The sequence below is a fragment of the Oncorhynchus kisutch genome, linkage group LG6 (genome assembly GCF_002021735.2).
Source record: "Oncorhynchus kisutch isolate 150728-3 linkage group LG6, Okis_V2, whole genome shotgun sequence".
Lineage (NCBI taxonomy): Eukaryota > Metazoa > Chordata > Actinopteri > Salmoniformes > Salmonidae > Oncorhynchus > Oncorhynchus kisutch.
This window is the reverse complement of record NC_034179.2, coordinates 56,097,483-56,123,458: the sequence shown is the minus strand read 5'-3', so window position 1 is coordinate 56,123,458 and position 25,976 is coordinate 56,097,483. Positions and strand designations below refer to the sequence as shown.

General features: G+C 44.3%; 1 protein-coding gene and 1 pseudogene across 7 annotated transcripts in view; both read right to left on the bottom strand.

The window, feature by feature from the left end:
• Positions 1-1,683: 1,683 nt before the first annotated feature.
• LOC116374413 (eukaryotic translation initiation factor 4E-binding protein 3-like) lies at positions 1,684-7,961 on the bottom strand (annotated as a pseudogene).
• Positions 7,962-8,663: 702 nt separating this feature from the next.
• Positions 8,664-25,976, bottom strand: part of LOC109893017 (ankyrin repeat and KH domain-containing protein 1) — a 54,074-nt gene continuing 36,761 nt past the window's right edge. For 3 of the 7 annotated variants that reach the window (XM_031826980.1, XM_031826983.1, XM_031826984.1), the window contains exons 25-34: positions 16,698-16,863; positions 15,299-15,809; positions 14,930-15,085; positions 13,080-13,229; positions 11,362-12,971; positions 10,515-10,688; positions 10,004-10,258; positions 9,619-9,818; positions 9,343-9,507; positions 8,664-9,245 (exon numbers count right to left, since the gene is read on the bottom strand). In XM_031826980.1, coding sequence (XP_031682840.1) covers positions 9,186-9,245; positions 9,343-9,507; positions 9,619-9,818; positions 10,004-10,258; positions 10,515-10,688; positions 11,362-12,971; positions 13,080-13,229; positions 14,930-15,085; positions 15,299-15,809; positions 16,698-16,863 — 3,447 coding nt within the window. In that variant the 3' untranslated portion in view covers positions 8,664-9,185. Of the gene's footprint in view, positions 9,246-9,342; positions 9,508-9,618; positions 9,819-10,003; positions 10,259-10,514; positions 10,689-11,361; positions 13,230-14,929; positions 15,086-15,298; positions 15,810-16,697; positions 16,864-25,976 lie in introns of all 7 variants that reach the window. The other 4 variants (XM_031826981.1, XM_031826982.1, XM_031826986.1 and 1 more) reach the window with 2 other exon arrangements.

The window sequence follows — 25,976 nt, the reverse complement described above, 5'->3', positions numbered from 1 at the left end:
GCTCAATTGGGTTGATGTCAGGTGATTGCCAGGTCATCTGATTCAGCACTCCATCACTTTCCTTCTTGGTCAAATAGCCCTTACACATCCTGGAGGTTGTCCTGCTGAAAAACAAAATGATAGTCCCACTAACCGCAAACCAAATGGGATGGTGTATCGCTGAAGAATGTTGTGAATGCCACCACACATGTGGAGACCATCCGTTCACCTACTCTGGGTCTCAAAGATACGGAAGTTGGAACTAAAAATCTCAAATTTGGACTCATCATACCAAAGGACAGATTTCCACAGGTCTAATGTCCATTGCTCATGTTTTTTGGCTCAAGCAAGTCTCCTCTTCTTATTGGTGTCCTTTAGTAGTGGTTTCTTTGCAGCAATTCGACCATGAAGGCCTGATTCACGCAGTCTCCTCTGAACAGTTGATGTTGAGATGTGTCTGTTACTTGAACTCTGAAGCATTTATTTGGGCGATAATCTGACATGCAGTTAACGCTAATGAATTTATCCTCTGAGTCTTCTTTTCCTGTGGCGGTCCTCATGAGAGCCAGTTTCATCATAGCGCTTGATGGTTTTTGCAACTGCACTTGAAGAAACTTTGAAATGTACCGTATTAACTGAACTTCATGTCTTAAAGTAATAATGGACTGTCATTTGGCGTATTTGAGCTGTTCTTGCCATACTATGGACTTGGTCTTTTACCAAATAGGGCTAACTTCTGTATACCACCCCTACCTTGTCACAACACAACTGATAGGCTCAAACACATTAAGAAGAAATTTCACAAATTAACTTTTAAGGCACACATGTTAATTCAAATGCATTCCAGATGACTACCCCATGAAGCTGGTTGAGAGAATGCCAAGAGTATGCAAAGCTGTCCTCAATGCAAAGGGTGGCTACTTTGAAGAATCTACAATTTTCAGATTTTTTTAAACACTTTTTTGGTTACGACATGATTCCATATGTGTTATTTCATAGTTTTGATGTCTTCACTATTATTATACAATGTAGAAAATAGTCCAAATAAAGAAAAACCTTTGAATGAGTAGGTGTGTCCAAACTTTTGATTGGTACTGTATATATATTATATTTGTTTTGTTGGACATAAGACTAAAAACACCAGCATATCAGCTGCAAGTGATTTTAATTTTGAAAATCTGTTTCAAAGTATTCCCACCCATAATAGAGATATGTGATCGTATACAAACGTAAGCAAGGTGTGAAATTATTACGTTTTTGTAAAATAGGTCTGTTCGTGGAAACAAAATTGTCCCGCAGCCGAATCTAGTTGATCCCTTACTCTAAACTAATTCTCTATACATTGGCAATGAGTTACTTCAAAACATACCATTGCCTTGTCTTTTCAAACAATTAGATGACTAAAAACACATAAAGCACCCTTAACTTTTTCCTTTCTTTCAGTTCTTTCATTAATTTTTTTCTGCAGCTGAACAGCACACACTGTCAAAGGGCCCAGAGATTAATTGAAGAAATCTCTAGAACACCTCATACTCGGCTGCCTACCCACACACCACATATAAAAATGCAACTTGAACATATTTGTTCCCATGAACAAAACGAATTATACATTAATCAATCCTAAAAAAAAACATAAAGTACCTAGTGTACAGAATAAAAAGTACATCAGATAAAATCAGCAGAACAATGAGTTAACCTCTTTGGCACAGTTAGCAGACTGAATACAGCCACCCTTAAAATTTACCCAGAATTCTTCCTCTAGCCTCAAGTCAACTGAGCCTTCAACGGTCCTTGAATCATCCACCAGGATTAAACAGAAGGGAATATAAAGTGAGTGTTCTGTCCACTGACCAGTAGAGACCACCCAGTGGTCTGAACGGAATACAATTTCTCCAACAGAGCTGGTCTGGATGAGTAGGTTCAGATGTCAATTACAAACTGGACACCATCAGCTGTAGGAACAGAAGAGAGAACACAAGTCAGCTTTGGGGACATTTCCTTTCCTGAACTTCCAAGAAGCTATGCGCACTGATAGAGCCCTTTCTGGTGCATGAAACCTAAATGGAGTGGTCACAAGATATGCAGTACAAGGCTTGGCCAGCAGCTTGACATACGTTTGCTTTTCTCATGGAGCGGTTCGCCTTGAAACTTGGTCTAATGCTGGTACAATTTTATTGTATTTTTTTTAAACACAAACTGACTGGTTTGCACACTAGGTGAAAGTATGGCCATTTGCCACCTCATACACACTGCACTGATGACAACAGGCCTAAGTAGCCTGCTTCCTTATCTGAAATAAAGTACTTATTGACATCGGCCTGAACCAAGCCACCTGTCCGCTCCCTTTTATTAGTGAAATTTAAGGAGACAGTAAAATGAGGCAAGTTAGGAAGGCGAGACATCAGAACATATGAATGCACAATAGAGTAAATCTAGTGACAAGTGACAATGACAAGGAGATACTGTATTTTTATATTAGGATATAAACAAATGCACCATGAAACAAATGTGTGCAATTACTTAATTTACTGTCCCTGCACCACTTCTAAGAACAAAACAAGAGAGAACCTGTTCCAAGCACATACTATATCTGCTACAAAGCCATGTGGGCAAGGAGTCAGGTGTTTGGGAGAGCAGGTGACCAAGAGGCCAGGCTAGGGCAAGAGGCTAGTGGGTCTCATGGGACATTCAGTAGTCACTGTTAGTATAAGGGCTTACCTGAGATGTCTTTGTTCTCATCCATCTCCTTCAGCTTGCCCAGAGGGTGCAGGGCCAACACCGTGAACCCGGTGATGTGGGGGAAGCAGTATGGGGGGGGGGGGGGGGGGGGGTGCAATTGGTATATTCCGACACTCCAGCAGGAACTTTGTCAGATGATCCTGGTTTCTGCGATAACAACCAAGGGCATAAAGTGTCTGTCTCAGAGTAAAAACACGGACAGTAGTACCAGGAGACTCGACAAAAGTCACAAGGTGCAGCAGTGTGTCTTGACCATGAGGTATTCTTGTGCACAATAGTTGTCCAAGGTGGGTTAGTGCAGGCTACATAGAAAAGTGCGAGGTCTGTACCTTTCCCATTTTGCACTTTTATTTTTATTTCACCTTTATTTAACCAGGTAGGCTAGTTGAGAACAAGTTCTCATTTGCAACTGCGGCCTGGCCAAGATAAAGCAAAGCAGTTCTACACATACAACACAGAGTTACACAAGGAATAAACAAACATACAGTAGAAAAAGTCTAAATACAGTATGTGCAAATGAGGTAGGATAAGGGAGGTAAGACAATAAATAGGCCATGCTGGCGAAGTAATTACAATATAGCAATTAAACACTGGAATGGTAGATGTGCAGAAGATGAATGTGCAAGTAGAGATACTGGGGTGCAAAGCAGCAAGATAAGTAAATAAATACAGTATGGGGATGAGGTAGTTGAATGGGATATTTACAGATGGGATATGTACAGGTGCAGTGATCTGTGAGCTGCTCTGACAGCTGGTGCTTAAAGCTTGTGAGGGACATATGAGTCTCCAGCTTCAGTGACTTTTGCAGTTCATTCCAGTCATTGGCAGCAGAGAACTGGAAGGAAAGGCGACCAAAGGAAGAATTGGCTTTGCGGGTGACCAGTGAGATATACCTGCTAAAGCGCGTGCTACGGGTGGGTGCTGCTATGGTGACCAGTGAGCTGAGATAAGGCGGGGCTTTACCGAGCAGAGACTTGATGACATGGAGCCAGTGGGTTTGGCGACGAGTAATGAAGTGAGGGCCAGCCAACGAGAGAGTACAGGTCACAGTGGTGGGTAGTATATGGGGCTTTGGTGACAAAACTAATGGCACTGTGATAGACAGCATCCAATTTGTTGAGTAGGGTGTTGGAGGCTATTTTGTAAATGACATCGCCGAAGTCGAGGATCGGTAGGATGGTCAGATTTACGAGGGTATGTTTGGCAGCATGAGTGAAGGATGCTTTGTTGCGAAATAGGAAGCCGATTCTAGATTTAATTTTGGATTGGCAATGCTTAATATGAGTCTGGAAGGAGAGTTTACGGTCTAACTAGACACCTAGGTATTTGTAGTTGTCCACATATTCTAAGTCAGAACCGTCCAGAGTAGTGATGCTAGACGGGTGGGCACGTGCGGGCAGCGATCGGTTGAAGAGCATGCATTTAGTTTTACTTGTAGTTGGAGACCACACGGAAGGAGAGTTGAATGGCATTGAAGCTTGTCTGGAGGTTTGTTAACAGTGTCCAACGAAGGGCCAGAGGTATACAGAATGGTGTCGTCTGCGTAGAGGTGGATCAGAGAATCACCAGCAGCAAGAGCAACATCATTGATGTATACCATCAAGAGAGTCGGCCCGATAATTTAACCCTGTGGCACCCCCATAGAGACTGCCAGAGGTCCAGACAACAGGCCCTCCGATTTGACACACTTAACTCTATCAGAGAAGTAGTTGGTGAACCAGACGAGGCAATCACTTGAGAAACCAAGGCTGTTGAGTCCGCCAATAAAAATGTGGTGATTGACAGAGTTAAAAGCCTTGGCCAGGTGGATAAATACAGCTGCACAGTAATGCATCTTATCGATGGCGGATATGATATAATTTAGTACTTTGAACGTGGCTGAGGTGCACCCATGACCAGCTTTGAAACCAGATTGCATAGCGGAGAAGGTACGGTTGGATTCGAAATGGTCAGTAATCTATTTGTTAACTTGGCTTTCGAAGACCTAAGAAAGGCAGGGTAGGGTATAGGTCTGTAGCAGTTTGGGTCTAGAGTGTCTCCCCCTTTGACGAGGGGGATGACCGCGGCAGCTTCCCAATCTTTGTGAATCTTAAGACGATATGAAAGAGGTTGAACAGGCTAGTAATAGGGGTTGCCAACAATTTCGGCAGATCATTTTAGAAAGAGAGGGTCCAGATTGTCTAGCCGGCTGATTTGTAGGGGTCCAGATTTTGCAGCCACGTGGAAAGTGTGGCCAGCCGTAGAAAAATGCTTACTGAAATTCTCAATTATGGTGGATTTATCGGTGGTGACCGTGTTTCCTAGCCTCAGTGCAGTGGGCAGCTGGGAGGAGATGCTCTTATTCTCCATGGACTTTACAGTGTCCAAGAACCTTTTTGAGTTAGTGCTACAGGAAACAAGTTTCTGCTTGAAAAAGCTAGCCTTACCTAATTGCCTGTGTATATTGGTTCCTAATTTCCCTGAAAAGTTGCATGTCACGGGGGCTATTCTATACTAATACAGAACGCCACAGGATGTTTTTGTGAAGAAGTGCAGTCAGGTCTGGAGAGAACCAAGGGCTATATCTGTTCCTGGTTCTACATTTTTGAATGGGGCATGCTTATTTAAGATGGTGAGGAAATAACCAGGCATCCTCTACTGACGGGATGAGGTCAATATCCTGCCAGGATACCCGGGCTAGGTCGATTAGAAAGGCCTGCTCGCTGAAGTGTTTTCTGGAGCGTTTGACAGTGATGTGGGGTGATCGTTTGACCGCAGACCCATTACGGATGCAGGCTATAAGTCAGTGATCGCTGAAATCTTGGTCGTTAACAGCAGAGAGTTAGGATGATATCTATGAGGGTGCCCGTGTTTACGGATTTGGGGTTGTACCTGGTGGGTTCATTGATAATTTGTGCGAGATTGAGGGCATCAAGCTTAGATTGTACGATTTCCGGGGTGTTAAGCATGTCCCAGTATAGGTCACCTAGCAGCACGAGCTCTGAAGATAGATGGGGGGCAATCAATTCACATATGGTGTCCAGGGCACAGCTGGGGGCAGAGGGTGGTCTATAGCAAGCGGAAACAGTTAGACACTTGTTTCTGGAGAGGTGGATATTTTAAAGTTGAAACTCAAATTGTTTGGGTACAGACCTGGATAGTAAGACAGAACTCTGCAGACTATCTCTGCAGTAGATTGCAACACCGCCCCCTTTGGCAGGTCTATCTTGTCTGAAAATATTATAGTTGGGGATGGAAATTTCAGGGTTTTTGGTGGTCTTCCTAAGCCAGGATTCAGACACGGCTAGGACATCCGGGTTGGCAGAGTGTACTAAAGCAGTGAATAAAACAAACTTTGGGAGGAGGCTTCTAATGTTAACATGCATGAAACCACGGATTTTACAGTTACAGAAGTCAACCAATGAGAGCACCTGGGGAGTAGGAGTGGAGCTAGGCACAGCAGGGCCTGAATTAACCTCTACATCACCAGAGGAACAGGAGGAGTAGGATAAGGCTATAAGAACAGGTTGTCTAGTACGTTCGGAACAGAGAGTAAAAAGAGCCGTTTTTTGGGGCGCAATATAATAGATTCAAGGCACTGACTGTATCTGGTCATAAAAGGCAGGGAAAACATGTTATGCAACCCAACTCCTGAGACTGCAGTGTGTCCTGAACAGTGGAAGTAGGGAGTAGACAACATATACCTGTTGTCATACAGTTAATTCCCCCAGTTCTCTCTGAAAGGCTGCCGACTGATTTATCCTCCTCACACGCATAGCCCCAGATCATTGCTGTAAATGAGAACGTGTTCTCAGTCAACACACCTGGTAAAATAACAGTTAAAAATAAATACAAATAACATGTACACTCCCACAGTTGACATATCGGATCAACTCATCTTGACAGAGAACTTTCTGCTGCTAAAATTATGGAAACAGGTAAAAGTGCATTTAATGCAATAGGACTGTAAGTACTGTTCATAAGTTCCTAAAAAAATGACAGAATCAGCACAGAGTTCCTGAGGTCTATCTTTAGGCACTGGTGCACAAGGCACTTTATTCTCCAAACTAGTAGCTACAGTACATTCCAGTGTGTTTTTCAATATCTGAGAATTCATGCCCCCTCAGATTTGTCCCGTTTAAACAAACGTTGTTTCTCTGTAATACTACTTGCCACATAGCAATTTTAGGAAGATGGCTTGAACTAGCCCAGATAACTATACTGAACAAAAATATAAAACATACAACAATTTGAAATATTTTACTGAGTTATAATTCATAAGGAAATCAGTCAATTGAAATAAATAAACTAGGCCCTAATCTATGGATTTCACATAAATGGGCAGGGGTGCAGCCATGGGTGGACCTTGGAGGGCATATAGGTCCGCCCACATGACAGCCAGGCCCACCCACTGGGGAGCCAGGCCAGCCAATCAGAATGAGATTTCCCCACAAAAGGGCTTTATCACAGACAGCAATACTCTACAATAACACACATTCAATCTTCGACTCAGATTTGAGCAGAAAAGCATATTTTGTTTATTTTAAAATAGAACCACCAATCATATAATAGTTCAAGAGGTATGATTAGATATGCAGAAAGATATTAACATATAACTAAGCATATGATTATGTCCATTTCAGGTGTTGGGAAAATGTTTAGGAAAAAAACCCTCCAAAGCCCCCCCCCCCCCCCCCCCCCACCCCCCCACCCCCCAGCCATCCTTACCTACTTTGTGCCCCCCTTGGATTTTTGTGGTGCATGACGCCCCTGTTCTATATAACAAGTATTCGGCAGAATTCCATTATTTTTGCGTAACTTACCTCCAGGAGTCGTGGAGAACAGAGTGCCTCTGGGCGTCTGATGGTAGGTGTCGGGCAGCTGAGACCAGTCTTTCGACTGCTCAAAGCTACTGGGAATACAGCAGTTAAGGCCTATACTGCGGTTACAATTAGAAGACATTGCAGAAAGTCGATGAATAAACAAATAAGTTATATAAAAGGAATTAAAAGTTCCAAAACATAAACAGCCTGGCCAAATTATTGCAGATCAATGTCAACTCTGGCCTTTAGTCAACTAATGCTGCGCCAACTCGAAAGTTTGTTTGGAAACACGGGACCGCTGGGAGACACACACCACTTCAAGATTGATATACTCAATATGCGCCGAGAGCCACGTGCAGGTGTATATGAAAAAGCTACTGATGAGAGGCATGGTTTAGTTTCGGTGTCGCAATCACACCTTACTACTACTGTGTGATACAACGAAGCTAAAATACATTTTACAGCTCACAATAACATTGTTGATTCAGTATGAACGGAAATGAACCAAGTCCCATGATTTAATTGTACTGTGTAAATGAGGACTAGGAAATAAAGTTTGATTGATGTCACCTATTTGTCTATGTGACGTCATGACAATGGTATTCAAAGTGTTATATCAACCAAGACAGCTTTATTTTCTCCGATTGCGTGACAGTGGTCGCTCATTAAAATGTCATTCCCAGTCAATCTTGGTTGTTTTGAAGAAGAAGAAGAAAAAGTTACTCAAACATCTTCAGCCTTACTTGTTTACAATCAAAATACATGTTACTCCAAAACAAGGAAGATATGAGCCATAATCCATTTAAACAGGATAACGAGATACTGTCAAAACATACTGAGCTTTTGGGTGTTATCTGGGTAGACAATTTATTGCTGGTGGGGCTCTATTGAATGTAAAATAATTGCCAGATTGCAGTCTCTTGTGGAAACTTCTTGATGCATGCAAGACAGTTGCAAGATGATAAACAGAACCCCCTGCCAGAACATGCAGTCAGTGAGTGATGACATCATCATGAGTAAACATGACACTATAGTCTACTACTTAAACAAAGACAGACCAAGGGCACTTCAAATCAACAAGTGTCTGGAGAATCATGAGGTGTATTTCATGAGGTTAATGCAATAAGAATAGAAAGGCGAAGATGGTACAGTTCCGTCTTTTTTATTGAATATTAAGGTAAATATTTCACATTAATACAGGCTACATAAAGTAGAGCCACTATACGACATGAAATGTACTCTCATTTGAACCCTTTTTAGTATGTAAACAATTATACATGTATTTACCACTCTAAAAGATCTGATTTCTCTCTTTATGTTATCACCTAATTCTTGGGCTGAGTATAAATAGCGTACAGTCCCGTAGAGCCCTGCAGACCAAGAACAATTCATGTGGGGCTTTTAAAGTCAAAATAATGGCTATACTACGCAGAGAATGGATCCTGTTGAACAGGCAAATCGGTTTGTTCATAGACATTGGTAAACACATTACAGCCCACACTGGATTTGTCTTTTTAGTTAGGCACATCAAAATGGTGTCCAACCATCCAATTCCACCTTTCTGGACACTCCCTAGGTTAATATCGTTGAATATTATGTAATTATCTGGTTCTCTTAAACGTGTATGAGTCTTGTTACTGGTCCTATGCTTTGATGGCCGCGTGTTTAGTTGACATGATTCAGGTGCACATTCCCAACGTGCGGGGCCCAAGTCCCAGGCCAGACCTAAAACGACAAGTTTTCCTCACTTAGCTACAAAACCACAACAGTGAGGACTGAGTAATGGTGAAAATAAGTGAAGAATGTTTATGAGAGTGCTTACCTGCTGGGGGTCTGAGTTATCTGCAGAGTTAGAGACCACCTTCATTATGGGGTTCCAGGCAGGGTCAGCGTTATGGAGCCCGTTGTACACGGGGCCCCCGGGGGCCTCTCCCATAGGAGGGTGGGGAGGAATCATCGTCCCGCCATACATTGATATTGGCAAACCCTCGAAAGGACAATGAGAGAGAAGTGGTAAACATTTTGTTTTTGTGATAGATCTCATAGGATCACTCGCAACAGGAGATCTTTGCACCAACTACTTAGCTGTGTCCGTTACCTTTGGGAAGTCCATAAAGTTGGTGGGCATGGGCTGATGGAAAGTGTTGGAGGGGTTCACGATGCCCGTGTCGTCCCGCTCCATGGCCTGGTGCTGGGAGAAAGCACTCTGCTCCTGCATCTGCTGGTGCATCACGTGACCGCCCATCAGGGGCTGAGACCAGCCTGACATCACCTCTGGTGGAGGGTAAGAGGGGAGGACTGAGATTTGGGATGGTGTGAGAGTTAATTGTCATGTAAAAAAAAAAAACATTTACACAGAAGACATTCACAATATATTCCAAAACCTTACAAGAAACATCTTAAAACACTCTGAAGTTAAGAGGATCAGGTCTACATCTATCCATTGTGCACTAACCCCATCCACCTTCCCCCTGAACACTCACCAGAAGCACTGCCCACTCCGAAGGACCAGATGCCCCCCTGTCCCACAGGCGGTGTGTAGCTGGCAGTGAGCATGGCGTGGTTGACGGAGCCCGTCTGGCGGATACGTGCCAGGCGCTCAGTGCCGATGGGAGGGGGCACCTTCCGGTCTTGCTGGCTATTGCTGCTGGGCTTAGCCTGAATCAGAGCCGGGGTCACCATGGACGCACAGAGGGGGGACGAGCCCCCGGACGACACAGAGGGCACTGGGGACTCACCTGAGGGAGGGGCAAAGGCTTGTTAACTTTCCAAATGTTGATTAATCAAATACTTAGGATAAAATCACATTAAATCATTTGATTTGGCTACATTTACTTTCATTATTTTACCAAGTGACTGTCTCGGTGTCCCCACCTTGACAGTAGACAACGAAGCTAATGTACTTTGTTTACAAAACAACAAAAAACAGGGGGGGGGGGGGCACAGAACATCTATGCAACGGCCCTTTTTCCTCTCCCTGTGTTGTGTTCTTACAGGAGGTGGAGGCGCTCCAGGGGTGAGGAGAGAAGTGCTGGCGGCTGAAGGAGGGCGTGCCCACGGAGGCTGGACCCTGCAGGTACACTGGACTGCAAGAGATACTGGTGGCGAAGCTAGTCAGCGCAGCAGACGAAGAGATGGAGTTTCCCGACGGGTCCATTGGGTGCATTCCTGAAACAAAGAGTTCAACTGACCCGGTTAAATTATGTAGGCACAAACCACTGTAATAAACTGAACTAGTCTGTCTATATACAGGTAACTGCCAAAATAAAGGAAGCAGTTGAGTAAATAAATTTGGGTTCTGGTTCCAATGATGTTGGGTGCATTTTCCTTGCATGGGTTAGGTCCACTCAACCCCTCAAAGGGCAAGGTAAATGCAACCATCCACAGGGCACAAGTGGTCACTGAATGGTTTGATGAGCATGAAAATGATGTAAACCTTACTTTGTTGGTGTCACATCCCTCCAATAGAGTTCCAAACGCTTGTAGAATTTATGCCAGGGCTCATTGAAGCTCTTCTGGTGGCTTGTGGTGGTCCAACGCACTATTAAGACACTTTAATGTCGGCGTTTCCTTTGTTTTGTCAGTTCCTGTATGCATGCATGCGTCTATGTATGTATGTATGTATGTATGTATGTATGTATGTATGTATGTATGTATGTATGTATGTATGTATGTATGTATGTATGTATGTATGTATGTATGTATGTATGTATGTATGTATGTGAAGAGTACTGCTTTGTGGATTTTTTGTTTCTATGGAACAAAAGTATTGTCTTGGAGCTATGGGTTATGACTGTGTGTGTGTGTGTGTGGTGGAGTCTTTATGGTCCCTGTTGCTTACCGATTGGACTGGTGACAATCCTCTGGGTGTTACAGCGGTACCCTGGTGCCTTGGAGCCATCAGGAGGGGGCACCACGTTCTCCATCTGTCCCATGCCCCCTATATAGGCCGGCGGAGCGGTGTAGGGCTGCTCAGGAGGGGTCCGTGCAGGCAGGTGACATGCTCCCCACACCTGGTTGTTGCCCACCTGGTTGCTGTCAAACATGCTGCTGAAATGGTTGAAGAGGGCTGTGGGGCCGTAGTTGGGGGGTAGCTGCTGGGCCTTGCCCCCGTGGATGTGCATCTGGGAGCCGTTCATCATGCCCATGTTGGAGGACATCTGCTGCTGCATGGAGGGGGTTGCCATGCCCTGGCTGGCATGCTGCTGCTGTGGTTTCTGACGTTGCTCCTGAGATGCTCCAGAGGGTACAAATACAGACTGGTGCTCCTGTAGAGATGCCCCAGCTGCCATGGGGTAGAACTGGGCCGAGGGCTGCATGCGTGAGGGAGCAGGCGATGCGTAGTGAGGTAAAGTGCTGCTGGTGTGTGTGACCGTGCTGCCCCCTGCTGGTGCAGAGCGAGACGTGGGCAGGAGGGAGCAGGGAGGCTGGGCGGCCCGGAGGCTGGGCTCTGTGCTGGAGGAGGAGGGGAGGGACAGCTGCTGCTGTCGGCTATCTGGCTGCTGTGAGGGCAGTGGTGGTGGAGCAGTGGGAGCTGTGAAGTGCATGGGGCCGGTGGAGTTGGAGCCTTCAGATGCTCCACCTTGGACAGGTGCCGCTGAGTCTGGAGGGGACTTCTCTTTACCAGGCGTGGCGCAGCCAGCAGGCTCTAGCTTGGAAATGGGTAGCTGCTGTGCAGGTGGGGCGATAGGCGCAGGAGGGGATGGTGGGGTAGAGGGCGTGGTGGGGGGTGCAGTGCCCACCTGTGTAGCGGGCGCACCACTCAAGGTCGAGGTGACCACTGCCATGCTGGCCGTCTTTGATTCGCCAGAAAATATCTGCTTCCTGACGGAGGAGGGCATGGGGGTGCCAGAGGGTGCAGATCTGGAGGGAGAGGCGGTGGCTGCAGGGCCTGCTATAAAGGTAGGGGCTGTGTACTCTGGATGGGCAGTGGAGGCAGGCAAGGGCCGGGGAGCAGTGGTCCCGTTGTGCTTGGGAGAGCTGTTAGTGCTGGCGGGGCTGATGGGACGCACCGGGAACGGGCCCCAGGTGTTGGGCGACGGAGAGAAGGTGCCACCGAACTGTGCCATGGGCAGGCGCGGGTGTCTGATGTGGTGCATGGTCTGGGCGGCCAGCAGGGCCAGGTGGGGGTTGGAGTATGCCAGAGGAAGTGAAACAAAAGGGGGCCTCACTCCGGGAGACAGGTTCTTCCCCATCTTCCCTCCCTGTTGAGAGACAGAGGATGACTGGAAGGACACAGCGGACGACGGCAACACTGATGCCAGGCCCTTGGAGCCGGCCGCCGTAGTGTTGGTGGCCCCTGTGGAGGTGGTGTAGGTGGAGCCAATCTTGGTGCTGGTGCCAGGTGCGCGGATGTGGTTTCTGGGGATCAGGTCCTCCAGCTCCTTGGCTGGGTCCTGGATCAGGGCACTGATCAGCTGCACGGCGTGTCGAGTCGACTCTGTGCCACCTCTGAAAGACCAGAAGGAAGAAAAGCAGGTGTGTGTCAGACAGTAAAAATTACTATGATATACTGACAGACTGTTCTGTGAAAGCAGGAGACCAATTGGCTGGTCTAACCTGATGGTTATCATCCTCTCTCCATTCTTGTCCTTCTGTTTGTCCACGTCGATGTGAGCACCGGTCACGTCCTGAATGGCAGTGATATTACAGCCACCTCTGCCCATGATCCGAGACACAACAGAGGCAGGCACCGACAGCTTCTTTGACCTGAGAAAACACACAAAAGCAATTCAATTCATATATATGTGTCATACAGTGGGGCAAAAAAGTATTTAGTTTGCCACCAATTGTGCAAGTTCTCCCACTTAAGAGATGAGGCCTGTAATTTTCATCATAGGTACATTTCAACTATGACAGACAAAATGAGAAAAAAAATCCAGAAAGTCACATTGTAGGATTGTTAATGAATTTATTTGCAAATTATGGTGGAAAATAAGTAATTGGTCACCTACAAACAAGCAAGATTTCTGGCTCTCACAGACCTGTAACTTCTTCTTTAAGAGTCTCCTCTGTCCTCCACTCGTTACCTGTATTAATGGCACCTGTTTGAACTTGTTATCAGTATAAAATACCTGTCCACAACCTCAAACAGTCACACTCCAAACTCCACTATGGCCAAGACCAAAGAGCTGTCATTGGACGCCAGAAACAAAAATTGTAGACCTGCACCAGGCTGGGAAGACTGAATCTGCAATAGGCAAGCAGCTTGGTTTGAAGAAATCAACTGTGGAAGCAATTATTAGGAAATGGAAGTCATACAAGACCACTGATAATCTCCCTCGATCTGGGGTTCCACGCAAGATCTCACCCCGTGGGGTCAAAATGATCACAAGAACGGTGAGCAAAAATCCCAGAACCACACGGGGGGGACCTAGTGAATGACATGCAGAGAGCTGGGACCAAAGTAACAAAGCCTACCATCAGTAACACACCACGTGCCCCCCTGCTTAAGCCAGTACATGTCCAGGCCCATCTGAAGTTTGCTAGAGAGCATTTGGATGATCCAGAAGAAGATTGGGAGAATGTCATATGGTCAGATGAAACCAAAATATAACTTTTATAACTCGTCGTGTTTGGAGGACAAAGAATGCCGAGTTGCATCCAAACCATACCTACTGTGAAGTATGGGGGTGGAAACATCATGCTTTGGGGCTGTTTTTCTGCAAAGGGACCAGGACGACTGATCCGTGTAAAGGAAAGAATGAATGGGGCCATGTATCGTGAGATTTTGAGTGAAAACCTCCTTCCATCAGCAAGGGCATTGAAGATGAAACGTGGCTGGAGTGGCTTCGTAAGAAGTATTTCAAGGTCCTGGAGTGGCCTAGCCAATCTCCAGATCTCAACCCCATAGAAAATCTTTGGAGGGAGTTGAAAGTCCATGTTGCCCAGCAACAGCCCCAAAACATCACTGCTCTAGAGATCTGCATGGAGGAATGGGCTAAAATACCAGCAACAGTGTGTGAAAACCTTGTGAAGACTTACAGAAAACATTTGACCTCTGTCATTGCCAACAAAGGGTATATAACAAAGTATTGAGATAAACTTTTGTTATTGACTAAATACTTATTTTCCACCATAATTTGCAAATAAATTCAGTAAAAATCCTACAATGTGATTTTCTCTCATTTTGTCTGTCATAGTTGAAATGTACCTATGATGAAAATTACAGGCCTCGTCTTTTTAAGTGGGAGAACTTGCACAATTGGTGGCTGACTAAATACTTTTTTGCCCCACTGTATGTCTTTACATTCCACAACTATGTAGTAGATACAAGTGGCAGTTGATTGTTATACATTACAAACTAAAGCACCGGAGATGCTAAACAGGGATATACTGTACTCCTACTGTCTTTATGCATAACAGTAGCGACTGTTTGATTTGAGGCACATTCCTGTGAGCCAACTCACCTTCGCACCACCTCCTTCCAGCCTTCTTCTCTCTTCTGGCCCCTCTTGGGGCTGGTGAGGTTCATCTTGCTGACGGGCGAGATGACGGGCAGTGAAATAGTTCTGAACGAGGAGGGAAGGGAACTGGGCGTGAAGTCGTTTATGTGGTCATGGATTCTGAGAGGAAAGAATACGGAATAAACTTAAGAGAACCCTGCGGTGTACCTAAAACAATTCAGATGGAAGAATCCTGCATGTGTCCTTTCTACATTTTGCACTAAAGCCAGAGAAAACAAACCACTACAGCAGTATAATAGTTAAAGGACTAACAAAAGGTTATATTTTTAGTTTGGATACATAGCAGTTGAGTAAAAAAGACTAGCCACTTACTTGTGGTGTGGTTTGGAGATGGACACCGTGATCTTGTCGTCTCGGGAGCTGTGCAGTGATGTGCACTGCCTCTTCTCAGGGACCGGCTGGGGCTGCTGGCTCACCACCGAGGGAGCAGACGATGAAGAGCAGGAGGAAGACGAAGAGGGCAGGTCCGGTAGGTAGTTGAGCTCCTGGCTCTTGCCTCCGCTGCTGCTCTCGCTGTTGCAGTCGGTGCTGTCCAAGTTGTCCGAGTCGCTTCCACCTGGCACCCCGCCACCCCTGGGCTCCCCGTGGATCTTGTTTTTGTTAGCCTTCTGCTGAGCCAGCGCCACCTGGGGATCTTGCAGGATGATGGGCTCGCTGGGGGAGTCCTTGGTCTTGTTCTTCTTGTTCTTGCGGTTGGTGCTGGGCGTGGTCGTCACATTGGCTCGTTTCTTGCCGAAGGCGTTGGTGAAGGTGCTGGAGGTGGCAGAGATGCCAATGGTGGTGGTTGTGGTAGCACTGGGCGGGTCAATAGGGACATCGCCATCTACACAGACCATGAGACAAGGAAGGAAAAGTTTATTCACCCTTATTTCACAATTGTAAATGAACAGAAATTATTTTTAAAAAGATGCTGGATGGCTGTGTCTCAGTTGAGATGTACACTGAACAAAAAAATAAACGCAACATGTAAAGTGTTGGTCCCATGTATCATGAGCTAAAAAAATATAAATTGTCATGCTGGCTGCAGGAATGTCCATCAGAGCTATTGCCAGAGAACTGAATGTTAATGTCTCTACCACAAGCCTCCTCCAACATTGTTATAGAGAATTTGGCAGTACGTCCAACCAGCCTCAATACCACAGACCATGTGTATGGCGTTGTGTCGGCGAGCAGTTCGCTGATGTCAACATTGTGAACAGAGTGCCCCATGGTGGCGTTGGGGTTAAGGTATGGGCAGGCATAAGCTACGGACAACGAACACAATTGCATTTCATCTATGGCAATTTGAATGCACAGAAATACCCTGTGACGGGATCCTGTGAACCATTGCGAGGCCCATTTTTTAAAGGTATCTGTGACCAAAAGATGCGTATTCCCAGGGCATGTGAAATCCATTGTTTAGGGCCCAATGAAATTAGTTAAAATTGACTGGTTTCCTCACATGAACTTTAACTCAGTGAAAAATTGTTGCATGTTGCGTTTATATACATGTTCAGTACATTCTTTCAGTTTACATAATAGGGAAACAAAACAGGCTGTAAATAAGTGAGTAGCTTGTTTAATTGTGACTTCAATATCCCTTCAGTCACGTAGACAGAGACATAGTTTATCTAGGAAAAAGGTCATCTTAAACAGCAATACAATGCTGATATCAGTATCTGGATTAGGCTATTAGAGGCTGTAAAGGTTGAGCTGGTAAATAGGTGCTCACCCTCGGAGGAGTCTTGATCCTGGTCCTGTAACTCCAGGTCCTCCTCCTTTACTTTGGCCTCTTCCTCCTCCAGCTTCCTCTTCTGCTCTTCCTTCTTCTTCTTGCGTTTCTCCTTACGCTTCTCACGCTTAGCAGCCAGGGCTTGCTTCTTACTTTCCTCCCTGGACTGTACACCCCAAGCAAAAACAGATGATTACAATATCTACAGAGACCTGTAAATGTCAACAGAGGCAGAGACAGATAAATGAGGAGCAGAAGGTTCAGGTCCCAAATGACACCCTATTCCCTATTTAGTGCACCATTATTGACCAGGCCCCATAAGTAGTGGATCATTCTACATAACTGTTGCAAATTGAGGTGGGACATTTTTCCAAAACATTCAACATGCATGTCTTCAACATATGTCAGGTAGATATCCAGTGCCTTCAGAAAGTATTCATACCCCTTGACTTATTCCACACTTTGTTGTGTTAGTCAATTCAAAATGGATTAAATATTATTTTGAACCTCTCAAATCTTCTACACACAATAACCAAATGACAAAGTGAAAACATGTTTAAACATTTTTGCACATTGAAAATTAAATAGAAATATCTAAAAAAAAATACATCATTAATCCCACCCGAGTTAATACTTACTAGAAGCACCTATGGCAGCGATTACAGCGCTGAGTCTTTATGGGTAAGTCTCTAAGAGCTTTCCACACCTGGATTGTGCAACATTTGCCCATTGTTATTTTCAAAAATTCTTAAACCTCTTAAATGGCTGTTGATCTTCAAGTAGATTTAAGTCAAAACTGTAACTAGGCCATTCAGGAACATTCATTGGTAAGCAACGAGTGTAATTTTGGCCTTGTTTTAGATTGTCCTGCTGAATGGTGAATTAATCTTCCAGTGTCTGGTGGAAAGCAGACAGACAAGCTTTCCCTCTAGGATGTTGCCTGTGCATAGCACCACTCCATTTTCTTTTTCAAATCCTGAAAATTCCCCCGTCCTTAACCACTCATTAGAAGCATACCCATAACATGATGCAGCCACCACTATGCTTGAAAATATGGAGTGGTACTCAGTAATGGGTTGTATTGGCCCCAATCATAACATTTGTATTCAGGACAAAAAAGGTAATTGCTTTGCCACATTTTTTGCAGTATTACTTACATGCCTGGTTGTAAACAGGATGCATGTTTTGGAATATTGTTGTTCTGTACAGGCATCCTTTTCACGCTGTCAATTAGGTTGGTATTGTGGAGTAACTACACTGTTGTTGATACATCCTCAGTTCTCTCGAAAAACAGCCATTAAACTCTGTTTTAAAGTCAACATTGGCCTCATGGTGAAATTAGGAAGGGCGCCTGTATCTTTATAGTAACTGAGTGTATTGACACATCATCCCAAGTATAATTAATAACTTCACCATGCTCTAAGTGATATTCAACGTCTGCTTTTAAAAAAATATATATCCATCTACCAAATAGGTGAGCTTTGTGAGGCATTAGAAAACATCCCTGGTCTTTGTGGTTGAATCTGTGTTTTAAATTCACTGCTCGACTGAGGGACCTTACAGATACAGTTGAAGTCAGAAGTTTACATACACCTTAGCCAAATACATTTTAACTCAGTTTTTCACAACTCCTGACATTTAATCATAGTAAAAATTCCCCGTCTTAGGTCAGTTAGGATCACCACTTTGTTTTAAGAATGTGAAAAGTCAGAATAATAGTAGAGAGAATTCTTTATTTCAGCTTTTATTTCTTTAATCACATTCCCAGTGGGTCAGAAGTTTACATACACTCAATTAGTATTTAGTAGCATTGCCTTTAAATTGTTTATCATGGGTCAAACATTTCGGGTAGCCTTCCACAAGCTTCCCACAATAAGTTGGGTGAATTTTGGCCCATTCCTCCTGACAGAGCTGGTGTCACTGAGTCAGGTTTGTTGGTCTCCTTGCTCGCACACGCTTTTTCAGTTCTGCCCACAAATATTCTATGGGATTGAGGTCAGGGCTTTGATGTCCTTAGGCCATTTTGCCACAAATTTGGAAGTATGCTTGGGGTCATTGTCCATTTGGAAAACCCATTTGCGACCAAGCTTTAGCTTCCTGACTGATGTCTTGAGATGTTGCTTCAATATATCCACAATTTTCCCTCCTCGTGATTCCATCTATTTTGTGTGAAGTGCACCAGTCCCTCCTGCAGCAAAGCAACCCCACAACATGATGCTGCCACCCCCGTGCTTCACGGTTGGGATGGTGTTCTTCGGCTTGCAAGCCTCCCCCTTTTTCCTCCTAACATAATGATGGTCATTATAGCCAAACAATTCTATTTTTGTTTCATCAGACCAGAGGACATTTCTCCAAAAAGTACCATCTTTGTTCCCATGTGCAGTTGCAAACCGTAGTCTGGCTTTTTTATGGCAGTTTTGGAGCAGTGGCTTCTTCCTTGCTGAGCGACCTTTCAGGTTATGTCGATATAAGACTCGTTTTACTGTGGATATTGATACTTTTGTACCAGTTTCCTCAGGCACCTTCACAAGGTCCTTTGCTGCTGTTCTGGGATTGATTTGCACTTTTCGCACCAAAGTAAGTTCATGTCTAGGAGACAAAACGAGTCTCCTTCCTGAGCGGTATGAAAGCTGCATGGTCCCATGGTGTTTATACTTGCGCATTATTGTTTGTACAGAAGAACGTGGTACCTTCAGGAATTTGGAAATTGCTCCCAAGGATGAACCAGACTTGTGGAGGTCTACCATTTTTCTGAGGTCTTGGCTGATTTCTTTTGATCTTCCCATGTCAAGCAAAGAGGCACTGAGTTTGAAGGTAGGCCTCGAAATACATCCACAGGTACACCTCCAATTGACTCAAATAAGCTTCTAAAGCCATGACATCCCTTTCTGGAATTTTCCAAGCTGTTTAAAGGCACAGTCAACTTAGTGTATGTAAACTTCTGACCCACTGGAATTGTGATACAGTGAATTATAAGTGAAATAATCTGTCTGTAAACAATTTTTGGAAAAATTATTTGTGCCATGCACAAAGTAGATGTCCTAAACGACTTGCCAAAACTATTTTTGTTAACAAGAAATTGGTGGAGTGGTTGAAAAATGAGTTTTAATTACTCCAACATAAGAGTATGTAAACTTCCGACTTCAACTGTAATTGTTTGTGTGGGGTACAGAGATGAGGTAGTCATTTAAAAATATCATATTCAACACTGTTGCTACAAACAGAGAATCAATTTAACTTTATTTTATTTAACGAGGGAAGTTCGTAAAGAACAAATTCTTATGACAAATTCTATGACGGCCAACCAAAAGGTCTGCTGCGGGGACTGGGATTAAAAATGAAAATATAGGACACCACAACAAGAGAGGCCTAAGACAACAACACAGAATGGTAGGAACACAAAATGACAACATGATAGCAACACAAAATGACAACATGATAGCAACACATGGCAGCAGCACAACATGGTAACAGCCCAAAACAGGGTCAAACATTATTGGGCACAGACAATAACACAAAGGACAAGAAGGTATAGACAACAATATATCACGCAAAGCAGCCACAACTGTCAGTAAGAGTGTCCATGATTATGTCTTTGAATGAAGTGATTGAGATAAAACTGTCCAGTTTGAGTGTTTGTTGCAGCTTGTTCCAGTTGCTAGCTGCAGCGAACTGAAAAGACGAGCGAACCAAGGATTTGTGTGCTTTGGAGACCTTTAACAGAATTTGACTGGCAGAGTGGGTGTTGTATGTGGAGGATGAGGGCTGCAGTAGATATCTCAGATGCGGGGGCGGGGGGGGGGGGGGGGGGGGGGGGGGGCTCCGAGTGTTTTATAAATGAGCATCAACCAGTTTACAGAGGAGTATAGAGCGCAGTGATGTGTCCTACAAGCAGCATTGGTGGCAAATCTGATGGCCGAATGGTAAAGAGCACCCTTACCTGCCGATCTATAAATTACGTCTCTGTAATCTAGCATCTGAATCAGGGTTCGTTTGGCAGCTGGGGTGAAAGAGGAGCGATTACGATAGAGGAGACCAAGTCTAGATTTAACTTTAGCCTGCAGCTTTCATATGTGCTGAGAGAAGGACAGTGTACAGTCTAGCCACTCCCACGTACTTGTATGAGGTGACTGCCTCAAGCTCTAAACCCTCAGGAGGTAGTAATCAGACCTGTGGGGGAGAGGGGCATTCTTCTAACCAAACCACATGACCTTTGTTTTGGAGGTGTTCAGAACAAGGCAGGGAAAGCTTGTTGGACACTAAAAAAGCTTTGTTGTAGAAAGCTTAACACAAAATCTGGGGAGGGAGCAGCGGAGTATAAGACTGTATCAGGTTATCAGTATTCAAAACACTCTTCCTTAACCACGTCTCAGTAATGACCAACACATCTGGATTGGAGTGGTGAACCCACACTTTCAATTGATCCATTTTAGGTAATAAGCTTCTAGTGTTAACGTACAGAAAACCCAGGCTTTTACGGGAACAGAAGTCAGTGAAGCAGATATTAGGGCACAAGTCAGAATTGGGGCTAGCAACAATAGATGGGCCAGGATGTACATGCTAGATTTCCAGATATCATCAACAGCAATACAATCAAGGCATGGCATAGGACAGGGAGAGCTCTGCAGTTCTGATTTATGACATTAGAATGTGCATTAGACTGGCAACAAGATCATCTTGTACATCAAGTTCCTCAGGTAACATGAATACAAAGCCGACTTGAGGTTAGAATAGGATGGGGGCCGAAAGTCAGTGTAACCAATAGAGAGTCTGGGTCCCGAGTGTGGGAACTTAGTCTGTCCCATGGTTGGGTAAACAATAAAGTTCATAGTGAACAAAGCATGCAGGAGTCATGAGGCAAATCTCAAAATGCACAAAAAAAAAAAACTTGGGGCTAGCCATTGTAAGTTCAGAGTCAATCGCACCAACAGTGCCTGTGTGCTGGAGGCGAGCGAAAGCTCGGGAGAGAGGTGGGAGTGTGGTGCGGGTACCTGTACAAGACATGGGGCGACAAGCCAGGGCAGACGGTGAACAGATCACTAGGTGGATTCCAAGCAGCAGTGCAGCAGGCAACAGGAGTGGGTGTGAAGCACATTTTTATGCTTGCCATAACAAAGGGGTTGAATACTTATTGACTCAAGACAATTCAGCGTTTCATTTTTTATTAATTTGTCAAATTCAAAAAAAAATAAACATAATTCCACTTTGACATTATGGGGTATAATGTTCAGGCCAGAGACAATTGTTTTTTTTTTGTCAAATTCAGGCTGTAACACAAAATGTGGAAAAAGTAATGTGGAACAATAGCTGACTTGTGATGGCTCTACATAAAGACAGTCTTATGTCCGTAGAGCCATCCCCATATGCGCAACATGAGTGTCATGCTCATACAAAACATACATTTCTAAAAGCTTACCCCAAAAAATTCCCAATTAAAAGTTGACTGCAATGAAAGCATACCTGGTAGAATGAAATCATGATGTTTTGTGTCAATTGTGTAAAAGGATGAAACAAAACAGACATGAGATGTCCCTTGCTGATAGTATCCTAAAAATGAGGAACATTTCAAGCAGAGGGAGACGGCAGCAGCGGAAAAACATATAATGCCAGTGCTTCCCAGAGAATGCGGAAGTTGAGAGCAAAGCCGAGAGAAAAAGCAGAGAGTGTCAAGAAAATCAAATGTTAGAATACAACAGGTACAACCTTAGAGTGAAATTCTTATGAGCCCTTTTCTTGAACTGCATTGTTGGTTAAGAAAATGTATTTACCAAATAAAAAAAACAAAAATTAAAAGTAACAAGAACATAATAATGAGCTATATACAGGGGTTACCGGTAACCGAGTCAATGTGCGGGGTTACAGGTAAGTGACTATGCATACAGTAGATAATTAAAGCAGTGTAAAAACTAAGTAAAATAGTCCGGGTGGCCATTTGATTAATTGTTCAGCAGTCTTACGGCTTGAAGCTGTTAAGGAGCCTTTTGGACCGGTACCGGTACCGCTTGCCATGCGATAGCAGAGGGAACAGTCTATGTCTTGGGTGACTGGAGTCAGACAAATGTTTTGGGGCTTCCTCTGACACGCATAGTATATAGGTCCTGAATGTCAGGAAACTTGGACCCAGTAAAGTACTGGGCCGTACGCACTACCCTCTGTAGTGCCTTATGGTCAGATGCCGCGCAGTTGCCATACCAGGCTGTGATGCAACTGGTCAGGATGCTCTCGATGGTTTAGTTGTAGAACTTTGAGGAACTGGGGACCCATGCCAAATCTTTTCAATCTCCTGAGGGGGAATAGGTGTTATCGTGCCCTCTTCACAACTGTCTCAGTGTGTTTGGACCATGATAGTTCGTTGGTGATGTGAACACCAAGGAACTTGAAACTCTCGACCCGCTCCACTTCAGCTGTCGATGTTAAATGGGGGCCTGATTGGCCATCCTTTTCCTATAGTCCACAATCAGCTCCTTTGACTTGCTCACATTGAGCGAAAGGTTCTTGTCCTGGCACCACACTGCCAGGTCTCTGACCTCCTCCCTATAGGCTGTCTAATCGTTGACGGTGATCAGGCCTACCACTGTTGTGTCGTCTGCACACTTAATGATGGTGTTGGAGTCATTTTGGCACGCAGTCGTGGGTGAACAGGGAGTATAGGAGGGGACTAAGCATGCACCACTGGGAATCACCGTGGCAGATGTGTTGTTACCTACCCTTACCCATTTGATGAATCCCGGAACATATTCCAGTCTGTGTTAGCAGTCCTGTAGCGTAGCATTCACGTCATCTGACCACTTCCGTATTGAGCGAGTAACTGGTACTTCCTGCTTTAGTTTTTGCTTGTAAGCGGGAATCAGGAGGATATAATTATGGTCAGATTTGCCAAATGGAGGGCGAGGGAGAGCTTTGTATGCTTCTCTGTGTGTGGAGTAAAGGTGGTCTAGAGTTTTTTTCCCCCCTCTGGTTACACATGTGACATGCTGGTAAAAATGAGGTAAAATAGATTTGTTTGCCTGCATTAAAGTCCACAGTCACTAAGAGCACCACTTTTGCATGGGCATTTTCTTGTTTGCTTATGGCCTTAAATAGCTTGTTGAGTGCAGTCTTCGATGTAGCTGCTCTGTCCTGCCAATGCACGGAAAAAACAGTAACAAGAACAGAATGACAGAAAAAGAAGGCAAAGCTGTCTTTAAAAAAACTTTAACAGAGAGCGGCTAGGTCAAAAGAGGAGCATGAAAGGAAACTTTGTGGAAATATATTGTCAGGACAACGAAAAGACAACGCAGGTTTAAAGCACAACAGAAATTGGAGGCAAAGAGAATTAATCTCAAGGAACTAGAGGATAAATTAGAATAACAGAGAAAGCAACTTGACCATTCTAAAAGAGCCTTGCTGACAGCAGTGCTAGATGAAGGGCTTCCATCTGCCAGAAGGAGGAACTTTAAAAAGGCTAAAGCCCGTATGCCAAAACAGGCAGCACAGTATGTCACTGCTACCATGGACTTCATTGACAAGGCCTCACCGAGCCATTTTCCGTCAGAAGATCAGAAACACAGACGGGAATTTGGAAGTGGCAGTTGTTGAAGAATTAGTCAAAGGCCTATGAAAAGTCCAGACAATCTGCAACTAGGAAGGCTTTGGCTTGTTCACTGAATAAGAAATAAACTATAGGAACAGTTTGCAAAAAGATTTGGGGTCAGCAGAAAACTTAAGGCAAGCAACAACAAAAAACCCAGAAGGTCGACATAGATCAGTGGTCACCAACCGGTCAATCGCGATCCACTGGTTGATCTCCAAGGCATTCCTAGATGATCAGCAAACATTTCTATAAAAAAAATGAACGATAAGCCTTGAGTTCCTATTTTGTTTTTTTCTTTGTCTCGTGCTGTTGGTGCACCCGATTCAGCTGCCATGCGTGAACCATTTTATATGTCTGGAGGTACAAACTCTGCCTTCCCAGGGGGAGCAAATAAAGTGCACTATAGACCTACCACTGGCCAATCGTATGGCTCAGATTGCTGTGTCTGCAGTAACGTAACAGGCATAACAGTAAGCTACAGCAAATTTGAAACGGAGCCTTCTAAAGCATGGCTAGAGAGAGACTGTCAACGAATACAGCAAAGAACTGCTGTTTTTATGAGCGAGTTCATGTTGAATTTTTTACTCCGCACTGTCAACACTTTAATAAACCATTAAATGTGGGTTCTCCCTTCTTCCACTTGCTCTACAACCAGCACTGCAGCTGCAATGAATAAGTAGGGAAGTATCGATAGGCTTGCGTTATTATTAGCGGCTTGTGTCTTTTTTAATATTAAACTTTCTCTGTTCATAGGAGTAAAATTAATTTGTGCATGAAGCAGAAAATGCTGTGCAACTCATTCCGAAGATAGCCCTATTTGGTAAAAGACCAAGTCCATATTATGGCAAGAACAGCTCAAATAAGCAAAGAGAAACAACAGTCCATCAATACTTTAAGATATGAAGGTCAGTCAATCTGGAAAATTTCAATAACTTTCAAACTGCAGTCGCAAAAACCATCAAGCTCTGATGAAACTTGCTCTCATGAGGCCAGCCACAGGAATGGAAGACCCAGAGTTAACTCTGCTGCAGAGGATAAGTTCATTAGAGTTTAGTGCAGCCCAAATAAATGGTTCAGAGTTCAAGTATCAGACACATCTCACCATCAACTGTTCATAGGAGACTGCTTGAAATCAGGCCTTCATGGTTGAATTGCTGTAAAGAAACCAATACTAAAGAACACTACTAATAAGAAGAGACTTGCTTGGGCCAAGAAACACAAGCAACGAACATTAGACCGGTGGGAATCTGTCCTTTGGTCTGATGAGTCCAAATGTGAGATTTTTTTGTTCCAACTGCCACAAAATAGGTGAACGGATGATCTCTGCATGTGTGGTTCCCACCGTGAAGCATGATGGAGGTGGTATGATGGTGCATTGCTGATGACACTGCGATTTATTTAGAATTCAAGCCACACTTAACTAGCATGGCTACCATAGCACTCTGCAGAAATACACCATCCCATGACCCAACACACCTCCAGGTTGTGTAAGGGCTATTTTACCAAGGAGAGTGATGAGTGCTGCATCAGATGACCTGGCCTCCACAATCACCCAATTCTCCAATTCACTCTCACCAATTGAGATGGTTTGGGATGAGTTGGACCGCAGAGTGAAGGAAAAGCAGTCAACAAGTGCTCAGCATCTGTGGGAACTCCTTCAAGACAGTTGGAAAAGCATTCCAGGTGAAGCTGATCGAGAGAATGCC